The sequence below is a fragment of the Diabrotica undecimpunctata genome, chromosome 4, assembly GCF_040954645.1.
Source record: "Diabrotica undecimpunctata isolate CICGRU chromosome 4, icDiaUnde3, whole genome shotgun sequence".
In the NCBI taxonomy this organism is placed as follows: Eukaryota; Metazoa; Arthropoda; class Insecta; order Coleoptera; family Chrysomelidae; genus Diabrotica; species Diabrotica undecimpunctata.
Window position 1 is genome coordinate 160,140,267 of NC_092806.1, and position 19,381 is coordinate 160,159,647.

General features: G+C 35.3%; 1 protein-coding gene across 3 annotated transcripts in view; it reads right to left on the minus strand.

Moving 5' to 3' along the window:
- Window positions 1-19,381, minus strand: part of Cip4 (formin-binding protein 1-like Cip4) — a 202,813-nt gene that overhangs the window by 46,683 nt on the left and 136,749 nt on the right. For all 3 annotated transcript variants that reach the window (XM_072530810.1, XM_072530809.1, XM_072530808.1), the window contains exons 3-4: window positions 10,282-10,332; window positions 2,226-2,370 (exon numbers count right to left, since the gene is read on the minus strand). In XM_072530810.1, coding sequence (XP_072386911.1) covers window positions 2,226-2,370; window positions 10,282-10,332 — 196 coding nt within the window. The remainder of the gene's footprint in view (window positions 1-2,225; window positions 2,371-10,281; window positions 10,333-19,381) is intronic.

Here is a 19,381-nt window from a genome sequence, read left to right on the forward strand (position 1 = left end):
AAAATCATAGTTAGACCAATAGTATGTTATGGATGTGAAGAACCACATATCTCAGAATTCGCTGTACTGCAGCGACTTAGGACTTCGCCAGGTTACGGGTCATATTGTCGATTTATTGAGTGTTACGCCCGACGTTGCTACCCCTATAATGGAATAGACTCGAATCAACGATTTAAGTGCAGGTGTCTGACTTGAGAATTCAACTGCAGCCTAAAAGCCGGTCGAACGGCTCGAAGCAAGATTTAACAGCATCGAGCTATTTCCAGAAGCATAGGCGCATAATATAAACCTGAGAAAAGTCTATGAGTTAGTCTAATAAATATATTTGTAGAGTTAAGTTAATAAATGTTATAAATTAATTGTGTTTTTAGTATTAGTGTTAAACGACTATGTGTTAACTTACATACTAAACAAACGACTCCAACAACTAACTGAAAATATTGTCGGGGAATATCAAACCGGTTTCCGACAATGAAGATCTACAACTGACCAACTATTCACAGTGAAACAAATCTTAAACAAATCGTGGGTATATAACATTGACGTCCACAACATATTCATAGATTTCAAACAAGCCTACGACTCAATTAATAGGAACAAGTTATATCAAATATTGCAGAGCTTTAATATCCCCCAAAAATACATCCGACTGGTAAAAACAACAAAGGATTCGTCAATAGCAACTGTCAGAGTCCAAAATGAGCTCACTGAAAACTTTACGATAGCCCAAGAATTAAAGCAAGGAGACGGGCTGGCACCGACACTACTCAACCTGACCTTGGAATATGTGATAAGACAGCTGAATATAGGAAGAGGTAATCTCCTAACAAATAAATCAATACAGATTGCCGCCTATGCCGATGATATCAGCATCATGTCTCGCAGAACAGAAGACGCGGCAGAAATATATTCACAATTAAAATCAAAGGCAAAAGAGACCGGACTAGAAATAAATATTCAAAAGACAAAAGAGTTAACACAGGCAAGAGCTAGGTGAAACAGACGCACAGTTGAATTAGAGGACGATATTGAAACGGTAGAAAGTTTCACATATTTAGGAGTTACATTAAACACGGATGGAACAGAAGAACCAGAAATCCAAAGAAGAATAGTAAAGGGAAACAAAGCTTATTTTTCACTCGATCATGTGTCTCGCTCCAAAAACGCACACTGGAGATCGAAAATCAGGGTCTACAAAACTATTATCAGACCAATAGTTTGTTATGCATGCGAGACATGGGTGATGACAGAAGAGACAAAAAGAAAACTGGAAGTCTTCGAAAGAAAAGTCCTAAGAAAGATATTTGGACCTATTAACGAAAACGGAATATGGAGATCCAGGTATAACCAAGAACTCTACCAACTTTTCAAAGAGACACCGATCTCAGAATTCGTTAAACTTCAGAGACTTCGCTGGGCTGGTCATGTAGTAAGAATGGAGACAGAAAGATTGCCGAAAAGAGCCCTAGACAGTAAAATGCAGAGCGCAAGACCAAAAGGAAGGCCAAGGAAAAGATGGGAGAATAAAGTGGCAGCGGACGCGCAAAATTTGCTAGACGTGAGAACCTGGATCGAAACCAAGATCGGCGCGGGACCGACAAGGTTGGAGGAATAGTTTGGAGGAGGCCAAGGCCCGATTTGGGCTGTAGCGCCATTGGAGAGAGAGAGAGAGTTAAACGACTATAAATAAATTAAAATAATTGTAAGGAACACTGTAAATAAAAACTAAAATAAACGTTACAATAGACTGTCGATAAGACCTTCAAATGGTAAAATGTAGGCCAGAAGATCACAAAGGTGGACCCCTAAAAAGATAAGGAGACCATCTACATAGGACACAGAAATTACAGGACACCAAAACTCAATTTGGACTGTAACGCAATTCGTAGAAGATTCGACACTATGTGTTTCTATTGAGTTTTTTTCTATTAATTTTTGGACATAACTAGCTTCTTATCAAACAAATGGCAAATACTAGTTTAATTTGTAGCAAAAATCAACAATAAAGATTTTTTAAAGCAAAAAATGCTTTTCAGTCAGTTAAGTCTGTTTTTTTTTTGTCAAAAAGAGATACAAAACTTTCGCACAACTCTCGTAGAATAAGAATTGTCTAAATTTTAGTAGACAATTTGCAAAAATCTAAATAAGAAATCTCCCGAGCTCGGCAAAATTAATTTTTATTCACACACAAGTAACTACAATATGAAACAATTTTCTCTACTTACTTTTCTTTCTTCTTTTAAATCTTTCACTAGCGCCGTCAACTCCTTTATCACATTCGCTTGTAAATCTTCAGCAACTAACTCGTGCTGACCTGCCAAGTCGTTTACTTCGTTCATTAAGGCTCGAAAAGCCTTACAGGAAGTAAATCTGAAAAAAAAAAATAGCGGTATATTAAGTAAATATTATTTAAAAAAAAAAAATCCTTAATATAAAAACAGTATCGGGCTACAACACAGAACGTTTTCGGAATAACTATTCCAAGGAAAATAAATTCCTGCAGCTGGTTGTATACCATGTATCACAAAAAGAGGTTTAAATCTTTGTATTTAGGTATATTTAAAAACCCTTAAAAGAGCTACATCAAAAAACACAAACGTTCAATCACGTTTGCCTTAATTAAATGGTTTATACTTATTTTAGGCTTTTTAACCTGATGATGGAATTATTATTCCGAAAACGTTTGTGTTTTTTGATGTAGCCCTTTTAAGGGTTTTTTAAATATACCTAAATACAAAGATTTAAACCTCTTTTTCCTTTAAATATAGTTAAATTAATTTTGAAATTACATTTTTGATGATAAAATGATGAAATGAAGCCTACAAAAACGTGCTTACTCGACGAACTAGAACAACTGTAGAGAATTATCAGACAAAGTGAAAAGAAGAAAAGAGGATACACAAAAGAAAAAAACCAAACCACCTAAGACAAACTCAACAGGGAGGACGAATTTAGAGCATTCTATAAGAAAGTTAACTTCAACAGAAAAGAATTCAAGGCAACCACAAGACAATGCAGAAGTCAGAATGGCGACCTTTTAACAACAAGGAAAGATGTATTGAATAGATGGGTGGAATACTTTAACCAGGTACTTAATATAGAGGACGAAGAAGAAATTCTGGAAAATAAAAGAGATGAGTTAAGACAGACGAGAGGGAAGAGGAACCACCACCGATTCTTAAAGTTAAAGATGCAGTTAAAAAACTAGCCAGAAACAAATCACCCCGAATAGATAATCTCCCAGCTGAAATATAATATAAAGAAGATGGCCATGATACCATAATAGCATTACTGCAGCTTATAAAAGAAATATAGACACAGAAATCCATCCCAATAGTTGGAATATTGGAATACTTTGCACCATACACAAAAAAGGAGATATCTTTGAATGCTCTAACCACAGAGGAATTACGCTTTTCTACAGTACTATGTCACCGTAAGGCACCACATGCAGAATAGACAGTAAGAACATACCAAGCTGGTTTCCGAGGTGGTAAATCGACAATTATTCATCAGATTGCAACCCTGAAACTACATCACTTGTTCCATACTTGCACCACAATTGATGGAGTTTAAATAGCTAGGCATCACATTATCTAGCTACGGAAAGCTCGAAACTGAAGTGGAAGATCAAGTGAATAGAAATAAAAATATCGGAAAAGAAACGAAAGGCAGAATTTACAAAACAGTCAACAGACCAATAATGACATACGCGGCAGAAACAAGACCTGACACAGAGACGACAAAAAGGATGTTAGAAACAGCAGAGATGAAAACACTTAGAAAAATTGATGGTAAGACACTATGGGACAGAGCTAGAAGTACAGATATACGACGTAGATGCAAGGTGGAGAACATCAAGAACTGGGTAAAAAATGGAAAAGTAGAATGGAAGAATCATATAAGCCGAATGACAACAAATAGAGTAGTAAAGACGGCAAGAGACGGTTCCCCAATAGGAAGAGGATCAGTAGGAAGACCACGAAAACGATGGAACTTACTGGAGGCACATTAAAAAACAGACAAAGTCATGCCTATAGAAAAAGAGCCTACGACTCTGTGAATCGAAGAGAAATGCTCAAAGCAATGAAAGAGATAGGAATACCAAATCAGTAGGTAAATTTAACAAAACTAACTCTTGAAAAAGTTGAATGTAGAGTATGAATTCAGGGGGAACTGTCTGAACCTTTTAAAACAAATAAGGGGCTGCTCCAGGGAGACCCTCTCTCCTGTATACTGTTCAATCTGGCTCTGGAAAAAGTAATACGTATGTCACAAATCACAACCACTGGTTCAGTATATGTGTAGTGAATGAAAATTGAGTGTGGAGAAGACGATACAACTTCGAACTTTATAGAATATACCAGGAACCTGATATCGTAAAACATATTTAGATAGGACAACTGAGGTGGATAGGGCATGTAATGCGGATGGAACAGAATAACCCAGCTAGAAAAACGCTCCTTGATAGATCCGTTGGTCAGAAAAGAAGAGGAAGACCTAGAACAAGGTTCCTAGATAACATCGATGAAGACATGAGAAATATGGGAATACGTGCTTGGCGGAGAAAGGCGATCGATAGGGACGACTGAAGAGAAATTTTTGAGGAAGCTAGAGACACTGATCTTTGGAGACGGACAATAAACAACATTACGATGACCACTGCACTCCCTCCGGGGGGTCTGTATTGAAAGGAGATATCATAATATACGCTTACATCTTTAAAAATAATAATATGTAATAGGTAAACATTAAAAAAAATACATTTTCACATTTAATTGTTAATATTGTTCTGATTCTTTATACAAATAAAATATATTCGTATATAATAAAAAAATTTCCCAGTAAAAATAGTTAATTGTTAATAACTAAATAATTGTCAAGAAAAACTCACTTCCCTGGAGTAACTCCGGGTAAAACCCATATTAGGTTTGCTATTTTAATAAAAATGCAAACCTCAAGTTCCTGTCTAAGTACATGCAAACATCGAGACTTTTGTTCATTGTTTAAGAGATAAAAAATTACTTGGTTGTTTTTCCTCAAGGTTACAGTTCGCTTAATGTGATTACAAGACTATGATCGTATCATTTTATATTCATAGCTCTAGTAATTACATTAGTTGTAAATTGCGACTTAACAAATCACTTTGAAATATCCATAAATCAAAGTTTAAGCACTGACGTTTTTGGTGTTACTCCTTGGACAAGGTACGAAAATCAATACCAACAATAGGTTTTTATCTATAAAACTATGTTTGGATGAGTTTGGAGACAATAATAAAAAGGGGCTCTTAGAGAACTATTTTTTATTATTCGAGCTTTCAATTGTGGTTACAATAATTATTTTCAAGAGCTAAAATAAAAATGTAAATCATCTGATAAAGTGGACCGAATAATTTTTTAAAAAAGTAGTAACTCACCAAATAAAATTAGGTTTGTTAACGAATTTGCTGCAAAACGTATTTAAAAAACATTATTATAAAAGTTTTTGATCTAATTAATGTTTTTCCTTCTTTTGGAATGTTATAAAAAAATTATTTGAAAAAATTAGTTTTGAAAAAAATGAATTTTGATAAAATATAAATAAATTAGAATAGCAACCAATAGAAAAGTACAAATAACCCTTTATGTCATAGATGCCAACTTCCAGAGAATTAGCGAGAAATGTTAACTTGGGAAAGGATGACTGTTCCTTTTCTAACTTGGCTGCACCCTGCACCGTACTGAAGACGACCAATAGTCAGAAATAAGTATATATGGTTGCCTTCCATCGATATACCTATTTTGTTTTTTGTTTTCCTGTTTTGCGAGACATGCGATTACATTTTACTTTTATTATTCACGCGCATTAATCTTTTCTATTTGTTTTAATACAAGATATAAAAACATGATAAAATCATCAAAAACGTACCCAGGTGCCTGTTGGTATGCAGAATGGTCATGAGAGTAAAACGGCTCGAGAAAAGATCTAATTTACACACAATTGTTATTAAGAAACTCACTAACCCAGAAACCGAAATAAAAGTACGAGAACAACTAGGAAAGAAAATAAACGACATTAACGAGAACACTTCGGACATAATAGAGAGATGGGATAAATCGAGGGAAGCAATCCAAACAACATGCGCGACTCTATTAAAGCGCGACAGACGGAAGAAGAAAGAATGGATGTCTGATGAGATAATGGATATGATGGATGAAAGACGTAAATTCAAGAATAAAAATGCAGAAAAATACCAGCAGATCCACAAAATCATACGAACGAAAATTCGAGAAGCCAAAGAAAAATGGTTTTCCAACGAATGCAGGGAAATAGAACAATACGAACGAAAATACGACAGTTACAATATGCACAAAAAAATAAAATCAATGACAAATAAGAGGAAATTCAATAAGTTACCCAACAGCATAAAAGATGGCGATGGAAATCTTATCTCGGAGCCATCAACGATCTTAGAAACATGGAAATCATACATAGAAAAATTATTTGCATCTGACAGGACTGATGATCACCTATATGAAGAAGGAGAAACAGGACCTTCAATCCTTAAATCGGAGATAGAAGATGCCATTGCAGCACTAAAAAACAATAAGTCAGCAGGTTCGGACAATGTACCCTGCGAAATATTAAAGATCCTATGTAAATCAGACAAACAGTTCCTTGATAATCTAGTTGAACTTTTTAACAACATATATAATAGCGGTAAAATCCCGGAGAACTGGCTGCAGTCAACATTTATTACAATCCCGAAGAAACCAAATGCCCAGATCTATGATGACTACCGGCTTATAAGCTTGATCAATCATGTCACTAAAGCGTTCACTAAGATCATTCATAGAAGAATTATGATAAATGTGAGTCAAATATTGATATATTTGACTTTCGGAAAGCAGTTTGGCTTTCGGAAAGCACTTGGAACTAGAGAAGCAATTTTCGCTCTCCAGGTGCTTATACAGCGGTGTAGAGACGTTGATAAGGACGTGTATTTGTGGTTTGTGGATTTTAGAAAAGCATTTGACAATGTCAATCACGAACAATTGATAGATATTCTGCGAAAGACAGGTATTGACGACAAGGACATTCGAATTGTGGCAAACCTATACTGGGGTCAAACAGCAAGAGCTAAATTAGAGTTAACGAACAATATAAGATATGCCGACGACACGGTGATCCTTGCCAGTACCACAGACGAATTACAGCAGGTAATGGAAAGAGTTTATTCAGTTAGTCGTTATACGGCCTGAGCCTCAACTTCAAGAAGACAAAGTGGATGCTGATAAGCAGGAAGCAACAGCCTGCTCGACAGTTACGGATAAGTAACATACTAATTGACCATGTAGAATATTATGTGTACCTTGGCACCAACGTAAATGCAAAATGGGAACAGGCCACAGAAATTAAGGCGAGAATAGAACGAGCTAGAGCAGCATTTAGCAATATGTCTTTTCCCCTAAAACTACGTCTAGTTAAATGCTACATTTTTCCGATCTTACTGTATGGTGTGGAGGCCTGGACGCTGACGGAAACGCTCACGAGAAAACTAGAAGCATTCGAAATGTGGGTGTACCGACGTATTCTTCGTATATCCTGGACCGAACATGTCACCAACATAGAGGTAATCCAAAGAATCGGAAAGGAGAAAGAAATCGTGAATACAATTAAACAAAGAAAGCTTGAATATGTAGGCCATATATTGAGAAACCATAAGTACCGTCTACTGCAATTGATTGTCCAGGGAAAAATAGACAGTAAGCGAGGGCCAGGCAGGAGAAGACACTCGTGGCTCCAAAATCTGAGGAAGTGGTTCGGGCTCACATCGGTCGAACTATTCAGAAGCGCCGAAAACAAGATCAGAATTGCCATGTTAATAGCCAACGTTCGCAACGGACAGGGCACTTGAAGAAGAAGAAATTTGTTTTAAACGTTTGACATTCCTTTGCTCAAGTAGCTGTAGCTTTCTCCGTGGTTATTGTTAGTTGTTGTCCTGTGATCAGGTAAATGAAAATGACTAAGTTCTCGTGAAGAACCGCGTTGAGAATTTAATACTCGACGTTTCGGCACCCATTTTGGAGCCATTATCAAGAGGGATACGGTTTCGTATCCCCCGAACTCGAACGGAACCGTATCCCTCTTGATAATGACTCCAAAATGGGTGCCGAAACGTCGAGTATTAAATTCTCAACGTGGTTTTCCCGAGAACCTAATTTTCATATATATAGCTGATTTTTATGAAATGCCGTTCTGGTGGTGGATTCTACTCAGTAGCTGCATATTTAGGCATTTCACACCTAGTCACTAATGTGTAACATTGAATCAATAGGAGTATACTGGTCTAAGAGTTACGAAGTAAAAAAAAACGTAATTCTCGTCGCCGATCACCGGCTAACAGTATTGCTGTTATTTGTATATATTTAAAAACGACGTTTACGAAACAAATAATTTATTTTTCTATTTAAAAAGTATCCTTCTCTGCTAAAAGTATCTTTTTTTTGAATATTTAATAATTTTTGACAATCAAATATTTAAATATAAATGTAGAACAGATAAAACTAAAAATAAAATAAAACTAGCATAAAATGAATAAGAAAGAATTGTCCTAACCTAAAAGATGTGACATGAATGTTAATGTAGCGTATTTTTCTACTGCTCTTGAAACTGAAGAAGTAAAATCATATTTAAAATAATGGTTTTTTCTTGAACATTAACCGCAATCTCACATCGTCACCCAGTGCACCCATACACTACATTTCCGGACATAATATTATCATTTCTTTAGAACCAAAGCAGACATACAAATATTTTAAACAGAGATAACAAAGATATGTCACGTTTCAAAAATACGGAATTACTCACAACACAAAAATTCCGTCTAACAATGAGAAATGCTTGTCAAGGTTGTTATATCTTTGCCTATTTCAGTTTTCTTTTACGGGATCACGTAAACGTTTATTATTTGTTTACACCACGATCGATCGGCACGATATTATGACGAATCGATTGGACGCTCTCCCTGGCCATTTCATAACGATAGTAAAGTAATCAAAGATATTGAGTTGTTTGGCAAAAAAGTACATAGTTTGTGCAATTATCCATATACAATGAGCATTCGGATTATTTTTTAAAGAGATAACTCATTTTGTATTAAAAACTCGGGTTTAATTTAACCTATTCTAACTACACTACTATTGTGGAAATTAAAAGAAGAACTAAGATGAGAGAGGAACTAGGATTACTTTTCGCACTTCGAGGTCGTTCAAGGTGACTCACAGACAGAAAGGGTACACCAAGGAAAATGTAGGTTAAAATGTAAAATATTTGGCGATTCAACAGAGGTAACGAGCCTAACACCTACACTAAAGTTTTAAGTTACACATTTTAATAAACTTAAGAATAATTTTATACCCCTTATAGATATTTCTTCTTCTTTTTGATGTGCCTATCCGTTACGAATGTTGGCGATCATCAGAGATGTGGCTATACATATTTTAATGATAACAAATTAAGTAGATTGAAGGTGGGATATAAGCACTATCGTTATATATTTAAAAAAAGGAATATTTCTTACAGAGTGATCCTCATAGCTTTAAAAGTGATCGCTTAAATTCTGCCAAAGCAAACAACTGGAAGAAGGTCTGTAAGACGGTCTTGAAAAATGTAGAAATATGTAGTCATAGAAGATCTGGAGAAAATTGGAGTGAGATAATGGGAAATAATGGCACAGGACCGATAATAGTAAACGCGGCAGAGACTCAGGAAGAGTTGTATCGCTATTGGTAATAATGAAAGCAAACAGATGACTATATTTCCTGACATAATTCCCTTTTTGAGGGGATTATGTCAGGAAATATAGTGATCCGTTCTAGAAGTGTGTCGCAACTTTTGTGTCAAAATCTGGTCATGTGGCAACAATTGCTTTAGAAGATCGAAGAACGGTTAGTTCTGATTGGTATATAACCGTTTGTTTACCAGAAGTTATCGCGAAACTCCAACAAAGCAACACACAACGGCGAATCATCCAACATCAGGACAATGCAAGTGCTTACACTGCCCAGAAGTTTGTGAAGCATCAAAACATCGAATTGTTAAACCATCCGCCATATAGCCTAGACCTAAGTCTCAACGACTTCTTCACGTTCCCGAAAATCAAGAATTCAATGAGGGGCAGCGATTCTTCAATGATAAGAAATGTAGAAGATAATTCTTCTCTTGAGTATATGATGATACAACCTTACTACCAAACACCAATTTATAAAAATAGAAAAAATCTTAAAATTGACTTACTGGTAATCATCTTCGTCCTTTTTCTTAGGCTGATAACTTTTGACTAGTCTCCTGTAACAAAAAACATAGTTTAAAAAAATGGAGGCAAAACAATTTAACATAGTTGATATGTAGACCTGGAGGCAACAGATTAATTACTTATTTGACAACTTTATTCTGTACCTGTGTACAGATTTACTATGTTAGAGAACGATTTTTTGTGTTCTTTTATGCGTTGTTTAAAGGATCTGCCTGTTTGTCCGATGTGAACTAAAGTTATTTCATAGTATCACTAAGAGAAAAATAAAAAAGAAGTATAAGAACTGTTTACATTGTAGAAGGTATATTTAAATGTAAAAAATTAACCAAAACATTTTTTGACTCAAAATGCTTTTGGTCCTATCAAACTATTATGAGTGTCAATAATGATAACTATTATTCCCGAGGAATATTTACGAAGTTAGCCGAGTAAATGGCGAGAGTATTGTTCAGAGAGAATAATAATAATTACTAATTTGATATTTTTATTAAATAACGTTATTTATCAATAAGATTACAATTACAATCAATAAATTCAATTGGTCGTGAATGATTATTAAATTTTGAAGAGTTTTCAATACAAATACTTATGCATTTCTAATCAGTAGGTACTTTTCTTAAACATAATCACCTTTTTTAAACTACTATTTCCCATACAATACCGTTTTAATAAATTTAAATGCCCACTGCATTTTCTGTGTAGTATTATCTGCATTTAGAGTGATTATTTCCATCCGGGGTTCTAAAAATATCATACAAATAATTTAATATTCAAAACACCACAGTTTGATTAACATCAAACAAGATCGGTAAAACAGTTAATGAGGCTTGTCATGAGACATGAAGCATGTACCTAATTGATATTCTTGATTATATTGTTTAGATAGCCTAAAAAGAATTCTGCCACACAGATTGGTTTTATAACAATTTTTTTAATAAGTTTATCATTCGACCATATTTATTGCTTTTCCAATACTTTTCTACTAATTACAACCCTGTGTGGGTCCTAGCCTCCTCAAGAATTTATCTCTAGTTGTCTCTATCCATCGCCGCCCTCTTTTTCTATCTGGGACGTCCTATCTAATGTATTTTATGATATCTCTGGTTCCTGGTATCATATCCACTCCATTGTCATTAACCGCGGTTAGAGCATTCAACGATATCTTCTTTTTTTGTGTATGGTGCAAAGTATTCCAATCACTTCTTCTTAGTATGTTAGGCCTTAAGGCCTGTTGTTTCCAGTCTTATTTAGCAGTATTTGCGATGTTGATTGCCAGCTATCTCTCTATCTTTTAGGGGATCTGCCTTGTGATCTTTTACCTTTTGGTTTCTCATCTCTAACTATAATATTCGGGCAAGTTTCTCTCTTCCCATTATGTTAATGTGTTGGTTCCATTCTCGTCTTGTTTGGCGTCCCCATCAGACGATATCATGTACTTTACACATGTCTGTGATTTGTATATTAGGGATTCTGTCTCCTTTAAAGTTTTACCTGTTATCGCCCTCAGTGTTTTCATTTCTATTGGTCGTAAGATTTTCTTTGTAATTGTTGTTTCTGCTCTTGTTTCTATAGGATAGGTTAATATCGGTCGTACACAAGTCTTCTATCCTCATGTTCTTATTTTTCCATATTACGTCCCGTAGGCATCCCGACACGTACGCTGCTTTATTAGCTCGTATGCGGGTTCCTTCGGAGATATTTCCATAATATGATATTTGCGTTCCCAGGTAGTTGAATTTCGATACTTGTTCTATTATTTCTTCGTTTATTACAATTTTGAATCTCACTGGCTCCCTAGCAATAACCACGGACTTTGTTTTTGGTGCTGATATTTTCAGGTTAAACTTTTCTGCGTTAGCTTCCAAAGCATGGACCATTCGTTGTAGGTCATCTTCATTATTTGATATTATTACTGCGCCATCTGCGTAGTAGATACTCATCATACTCATTCCAATCACTGGGGAGGGATTTATGTGTCCATATTTCTTTAATAAGCTGCTGTGGTGCCATTATGGTACCGTGGCCACCTTTATATAATTCAGCTGGGAGATTATTTTTTCCGAGTAATTTGTTTCTGGCTAGTGTTTTTTTAACTGCGTCTTTACCTTCAAAACGTTGGAGGTTTCTCTTTCCTCTCGTCTGTTCGGCTTACCTCATCTAGTCTATATCTTTCTGTTCTTTTCAATTTACATTTTGATTACTTAGCGTGTTGGCGATATTTTCCAAGTACCGTTCTGCAACGGTTGCATTTTGCTGTAGCTTTTGCACATTCCATTTCTTCCTAGACATTTTACTTTCTTTGCTGACGTTTGAAATTATAGCACTAAATGTTGAGACCACTAGGCAATGAGCTGAGTCTATGTTTGCGTCTCTATAACTTCTGCAGTTCATTACGTCTGCTGCTAAATTTCCCAGTCGTAATCCATTGACGTTGTGTAGGCTATGCCTTCCTATAGTGGGGATGAAAACGCGCTCTCGTCCTATTCTTGCATTCATGTCACCTTACACTATCTCAGTGTCATTTCTATAACTTCCTTTGGTAGGCTTGCTCTAGGTCTTCGAAGAAATGTTCCTTTATTTTTTCTGGTTTGTCATCAGATGTGGAATTTGCATTGATCAAACTGTAAGTGAAGAATTTCAAATAATAAAACTATTAATTTTATTTATAATATATATATATATATATTATATATATATATATATATATATATATATATATATATATATATATATATATATATATATATATATATTATATATATATATATATATATATATATATATATATATATATATATATATATATATATATATACAAAACTCAAATATTTGGGTGTGCAGCGGAAGATAGGACAAAGAAGTACTCTTTTTAGTTAACCAAGCTTTTGCAAATCTTTATTTGCATCATCAGGGTGCTACAATAAACAAAATTAGTACAAAATACAGAAAAGAATTCTTTTCTGTATTTTGTACTAATTTTGTTTATTGTAGCACCCTGATGATGCAAATAAAGATTTGATCAGCGTTGATGACAAGCGTTTATCGCTTTTTCAGTATATATATATATATATATATATATATATATATATATATATATATATATATATATATATATATATAATATAATAATTAATTAAGTTTATCTTTTGACGGTATTTATTGCTTTCCCAATACTTCCAATACAAATTCTATGACTTTTTATACGATTTCCACCATAATCCCCTCATCTGATCCAAATATCTTCTTCTGGACCATTATTTTCAGATTTGTAAACAGGTAGTAGTACCTGGAGTACCAGAAGAAAAATGCGGTTGCCTAAAAACAATTCATTCACTTTTGTGTTGGTTGGAATCTACTGTGATCCGTTGTTTTCCGTGCCATGTGAACGTTTGTACTTGAAAAGTTTAAATTCTGAGTTTTTTAAACATATTTCAAATGTCTCATATTTGTTGCCAAGTTTTGAAGATTACAAAAAGTACTAATAAACATTTTTGTTTAAAAAACCTTCAAAATTTATCTCAGCTACATTTTTTATTTGAAACATTTTTTTCTGTGGCGTACAGATTCTTGGTAAATCGATTTTTCTCTCGTTTTTCCTATGGGGAGTTTTATTGGGAAGCCGATTATTTGAAAGCGATAATTTCGATTGGGAAATTGACATTCTCAGCCAAATTCAGCTTGTTCGTATGATTTTTAGAGGTCAAATCTCTGACGACTGGACTACGGAGTGAAGTTGCGCATCCATGTTTCATCCATTCCATCGAAATCAGAAATTTTTCATAAGATAAGAAAAACGCCGTAGCTATATTACTGTAGCAATAAAACAAATAACATAAGAAACGATATCAATTCAAGAAGATACGAGGCGTAAAAGGAACTATTGAATACGATTCACCAGTCACTACAGTCTTTAAGATCGCACAAGAACAAGTTTAAGGCCTAATATAAGAAAACAGCCTGGTTTTGTAAAAAAAAAGTTCTCTTTTTTTCAGGACAATTCTACCGACCGTAAGGACACCTTAACAATGAAAAATTTAAGAAATTTGGTAAATAAATTATTAGAAATATCCTTCCACTAACTTTTTTAATTCTAAATCTTAAAAAATTTGTGCACTGAGTACAAATTTTGTTTGTCTGTACTAAAATGAACTAAAATTTGCATTTTACAAAAACAAATTACTTCTTCAGACAGCCAAAGACATCGAATGATTCCATAAATATATTTGTTTCTATTTATAGTCTCTGATATAACATATTTTGGCGCTAACACTTATATAAGTGGCATTGTTAAATTCTGAGCAGCTAGAGTAAACACTGAAAAAGAAATCGTTTATGATCAATATTCCTATTGTGTACTGACGAATGGATTGTCAGTTACATACTTTACATGGTCGTAATGTAACGTTTGAAGAATTTAAAACAGTTTCTGTTTATTAGAAGTTCATAGAAAGTGAAACTGTTCAAAGTAATACACATTGAAGATATGTGATAGTTTTAACTTACTCGTTATTATGTAATAAACGGGTCTTATATAATATTTTGGGAGGAAAAAATGGTATATTAATCGTAATGCTCGTGGTAACTACGTGACCTGATTCAGAGATAGCGCAAATTTGAAGTAAATCTCTTCGGATTGGTTAGAGTGTATTTTTTAATAGATTAAAAATATGGTAGTACAACAGAGCGATGTGTCAAATAATATATTAATATATAATTGTGTCAAATAATATTTTGAAGTCACTTTATAGTCTCCGATATAATGCCTCGCAGTCATTATGATAGTGTCCCGTTAAAGAAAATGTTTGAAGTCCTCGAAAGGTCCGGATTGGATTCGACGTATATCCGAGCGATCTATAAATTGTACGAAAATGCAGTTAGTTGTGTAAAAATTGGAACCAGAACCTCAAATGAATTTAAAGTCACTAAAGGCCTAAAGCAAGGATGCTGTTTGTCACCGACACTCTTTACAATATACGTCCAAGAAGCATTGAGGAATTGGAGAAATAAATGTAGATTTATGGGCATCGAAGTGGGACAAGAAACTCTGTATACATTGTTGTTTGCAGATGATCAGGTGGTGGTTGCAACCGATGAGGAAGATATAAATTATATGAATCGAAAATTATTTGATTGACTGTTTCATGTCCACTGTCTGTCCTCTACTCTACTGGCGCACGTGCATGTCCAGCGAGGACGCCTGTTATCATCATCATGATATAACGGGGGTCCTACGGCGATTGCCGCTTCCCGCATTTCAGCCTCCATCTTTTCCTATCTCTCCAATCTCCCTCTTCTAAACCTCTAGATTACATTGTTTTTGTAATTTCTCTTCTCCAGGAATTTGGTGGTCTTCCCCTTTTCCTTCTTTCTGGCGGAACATACATTAAAGCTTTCTTTGGCCACCGCTCCTCCTCCATTCTCATCACGTGACCATACCATTGTAATTGCCTTCCTTGTATTCTATCTGAAAGAGTATCTCTAATTCCTGTACGTTTTCGTATTTCCTCATTCCTGATTCTTTCCATTCTCGATACTCGACATGACCTTCTAAGATAATCCATTTCCACAACGTCTACTTTATCTCGTTCATTCTTTGTCATCGTCCAACATTCGGCACCATATGTGGTAATTGGTTCTACAATTGCTCTGTATACGCGAAGTTTGGTATGCATCTTTATTTTATTAGACCGCAGTAATGAATTCAGTATTCGGATGCATTTTTTCCCTTGGGTTATTCGGTTTTGTACATCTATCTTAACTCTGCCATCTGCTGATATGATGCTTCCTAGATATTTATACTGGTTGCAGCCTTTTATGACTGCGTTTTCAAGCCTCAGATCTGTGGTATTTCCTCCAATTTTTAAATATTCTGTTTTGCTTATGTTTACAGTAAGCCCCCATATGGCATATTCCTCAAATAATTTTCGATTCATATAATTTATATGTTCCTCATCGGTTGCAACCACCGCCTGATCATCTGCAAACAACAATGTATACAGAGTTTCTTGTCCCACTTCGATGCCCATAAATCTACATTTAGTTCTCCAATTCCTCAATGCTTCTTGGACGTATATTTTAAAGAGTGTCGGTGACAAACAGCATCCTTGCTTTAGGCCTTTAGTGACTTTAAATTCATTTGAGGTTCTGGTTCCAATTTTTACACAACTAACTGCATTTTCGTACAATTTATATATCGCTCGGATATACGTCGAATCCAATCCGGACCTTTCGAGGACCTCAAACATTTTCTTTAACGGGACACTATCATATGCTTTCTCAAGGTCTATAAATACCAAATGGGTCTCTCTACTTCTTTCGACAGGCTTTTCAATTATTTGTCGTAGGATAAATATATTATCAAGGCAGGATCTCCCGGTACGAAAGCCGCTTTGTTCTTCAATATCTTGTATCTGTCTTTCAACCCTCTTCTTTAATATTCTGCCGTACAACCGGCCCACAGAGCTCGTCACACTAATACCTCTATAATTGGAACAGTCTCTTTTATTCCCTCTCTTATATATGGAGATATAAGATTTATTCCAATCTTTAGGAATTTCCTGGTCTGAACGCCTGTTATGACTCTGAACTAATTCCGGCTTGTCTACCGCAGCACTTGTCCGTCCAATATATATTTTGCCATGTGTTTGACCTTGTATATTTTTCATCAAATATGGAGATGTTTTCAAACAAAACAATCGCCCATATGACCAAAAGCCGGTAATATCACTTCACCTAACGGACTGCTCGTGATTCCCACAACCTCAAGCGGGAATGACTTTAAAACAATTCGTCTCAGCGATCTAATTCTCACAAGCATGGTTCCTAAACCACACCGGCTTTCTTCAACGTAAATATTATTCCATTCTACGCTCTTTACAGTCTTTAAAATCTTTCTGATTGCGTATATGATCCGTACAGGATATTTTTAAACATCTTCTATAAATCCACATTTCAAAGACTTCTAGTAGGCCTCTTAAAGTGTTTACTTTGAGCGTCCAAAATTCACAACTATATAAGAAAACTGGGAAAACATTGCAATGAACGAAAGGTAAACGTAAATTGATGTTCTTCTTCTTCCACTTCTTTTTATGTACAAATGACTGTCTTGTTTTTTAATGTGCCTCCCAGTAAGTTGTCGTTCCATCATCTTCCTATTGGAAAACTCTCTCTTGCTGTCTTTACTACTATTTGTTGTCATTCGGCTTATATGATAATTCGATTCTATTCTTCTATTTCTTACCCAGTCCTTGATTTTCTCCACCTTGCAACTACGTCGTATATATGTACTTCTAGCTCTGTCCCACAGCGTTCCCGACCTAAAACCTTGTTGTTCTTCTTCTAGTGTTATAATTTCATTCAGTGTATTTGATATCACTTTGGTTATTAATTTTACTAGTTGTTTGGTCAGATCTGGTTCTCCGAACTTTAGGAGTTCGTTCGATATTCTGTCCTCCCCTGGTGATTTTCTGTTTTTTAATTTTCTTAATGCTTCCTTTACATCTTCCTCCTCAATATTTATTTCTTTGTTTGCTGTCACCTTTGGTGTTGGTGGTTTATTATCGACACCTTTAATAAATAGGGATCGAAAGTAGTTGATGTTGTAGAGTAGTATTTATCCTAAGGTCCAATGAATCTCCTTCCTGAATTATCCCATTTAGAGAAGTTGATAAAGAACTGTCGGGTTGTTGCAATAATGGTAGTGTCATCTGCATACCGTACGTTGGTGATTGAGAGCTAGAGACAGTTTTTATTTTTATATCGTTCTCTATACCTGGTAAAGCCTTATATATCCTGGATACAAAACAATAAAGGGTCGTTAGTCCAGGTTAAAATAATTAGTATTTAGGATTGAAAGATTCGATTGTAATGTAAGGTTACAAAGGGTATCATCATCATCATCCAGCCTCAAGAGTCCACTGCTGAACATAGGCCTCTTCCTCATGTTTCCAACCCCGTCTATCTTGTGCCGCTCTTATCCAGTTTTTATCGAGTCTTCTTAAATCGTCAGTCCATCTTGTAGGTGGTCGACCGACGCTTCTCTTGTCTTCCCTTGGCCTCCATTCCAATAACCTTTTTGTCCATCGCCCATCTGTCATTCTGGCTATGTATCCTGCCCATCTCCATTTTATTCTGGCTATCTTCTCGATGATGTCAGTCACTCCGGTTCTTCTCCTGATGTCTTCGTTGGTTATTCTATCTCGCAGAGTTATTCCTAACATGGACCGCTCCATTCTTCTCTGCGTGACTCTCAGTTTGGTAGCTGCTGCTTTTGTTAAGGTAAGTGTTTCTGCTCCGTACGTCAAGACTGGGAGGACGCACTGATTAAATACCTTTCTCTTTAGGCATGTGGGCAGCTCACTTTTAAAAGTTTCTCTCAGTTTTCCAAATGCTGCCCACCCAAGGCCGATTCTTCTCTTCAGTTCATGAGTCTGGTTATCCCTGCCAATCATAATTTCATGTCCCAGGTATTTATATCTATCTACGAGTTCTATTTCTTTCCCACCAATACTGATGTTCTGGTTGGGTACCAAATTGGTCATGATTTTTGTTTTCGAGATATTTATATTTAAACCTACACTTTCTGTAGCCACAACGAGTTCCTGTACCATCTCTCTTGCCATACCTAGATCTTCAGCTATTATAAGTATATCATCGGCGAAACGTAAGTTGTTTAGATATTCTCCATCTATTTTTATTCCCTTTGTCATCCAATCCAAATTCTTAAAAGCATGTTCTAGCACCGTATTAAAAAGTTTAGGTGACATTGGGTCTCCTTGTCTAACCCCCCCGTTCTATTTTTATGCGATTACTGTTAGTATGTAATCTGACAGTGGTTGTTGCCTGCAGGTATATTTTGTATAATAATTTAGTATATCTATAATCTAGCCTGCATTTTTTAAGCGCCTGTAATATTTTGCTTAGCTCAACTGTGTCAAAGGCTTTGTGAAAATCGATAAATATTAGAATTAGAGGTTTATTGTATTCCACTGCTTTCTCTATTAGGGTTTTTATACTTTGTAGATGGTCATTTGTTCCGTAACTTTTTCGGAATCCTGCCTGTTCCCTTGGTTGATAAGTTGG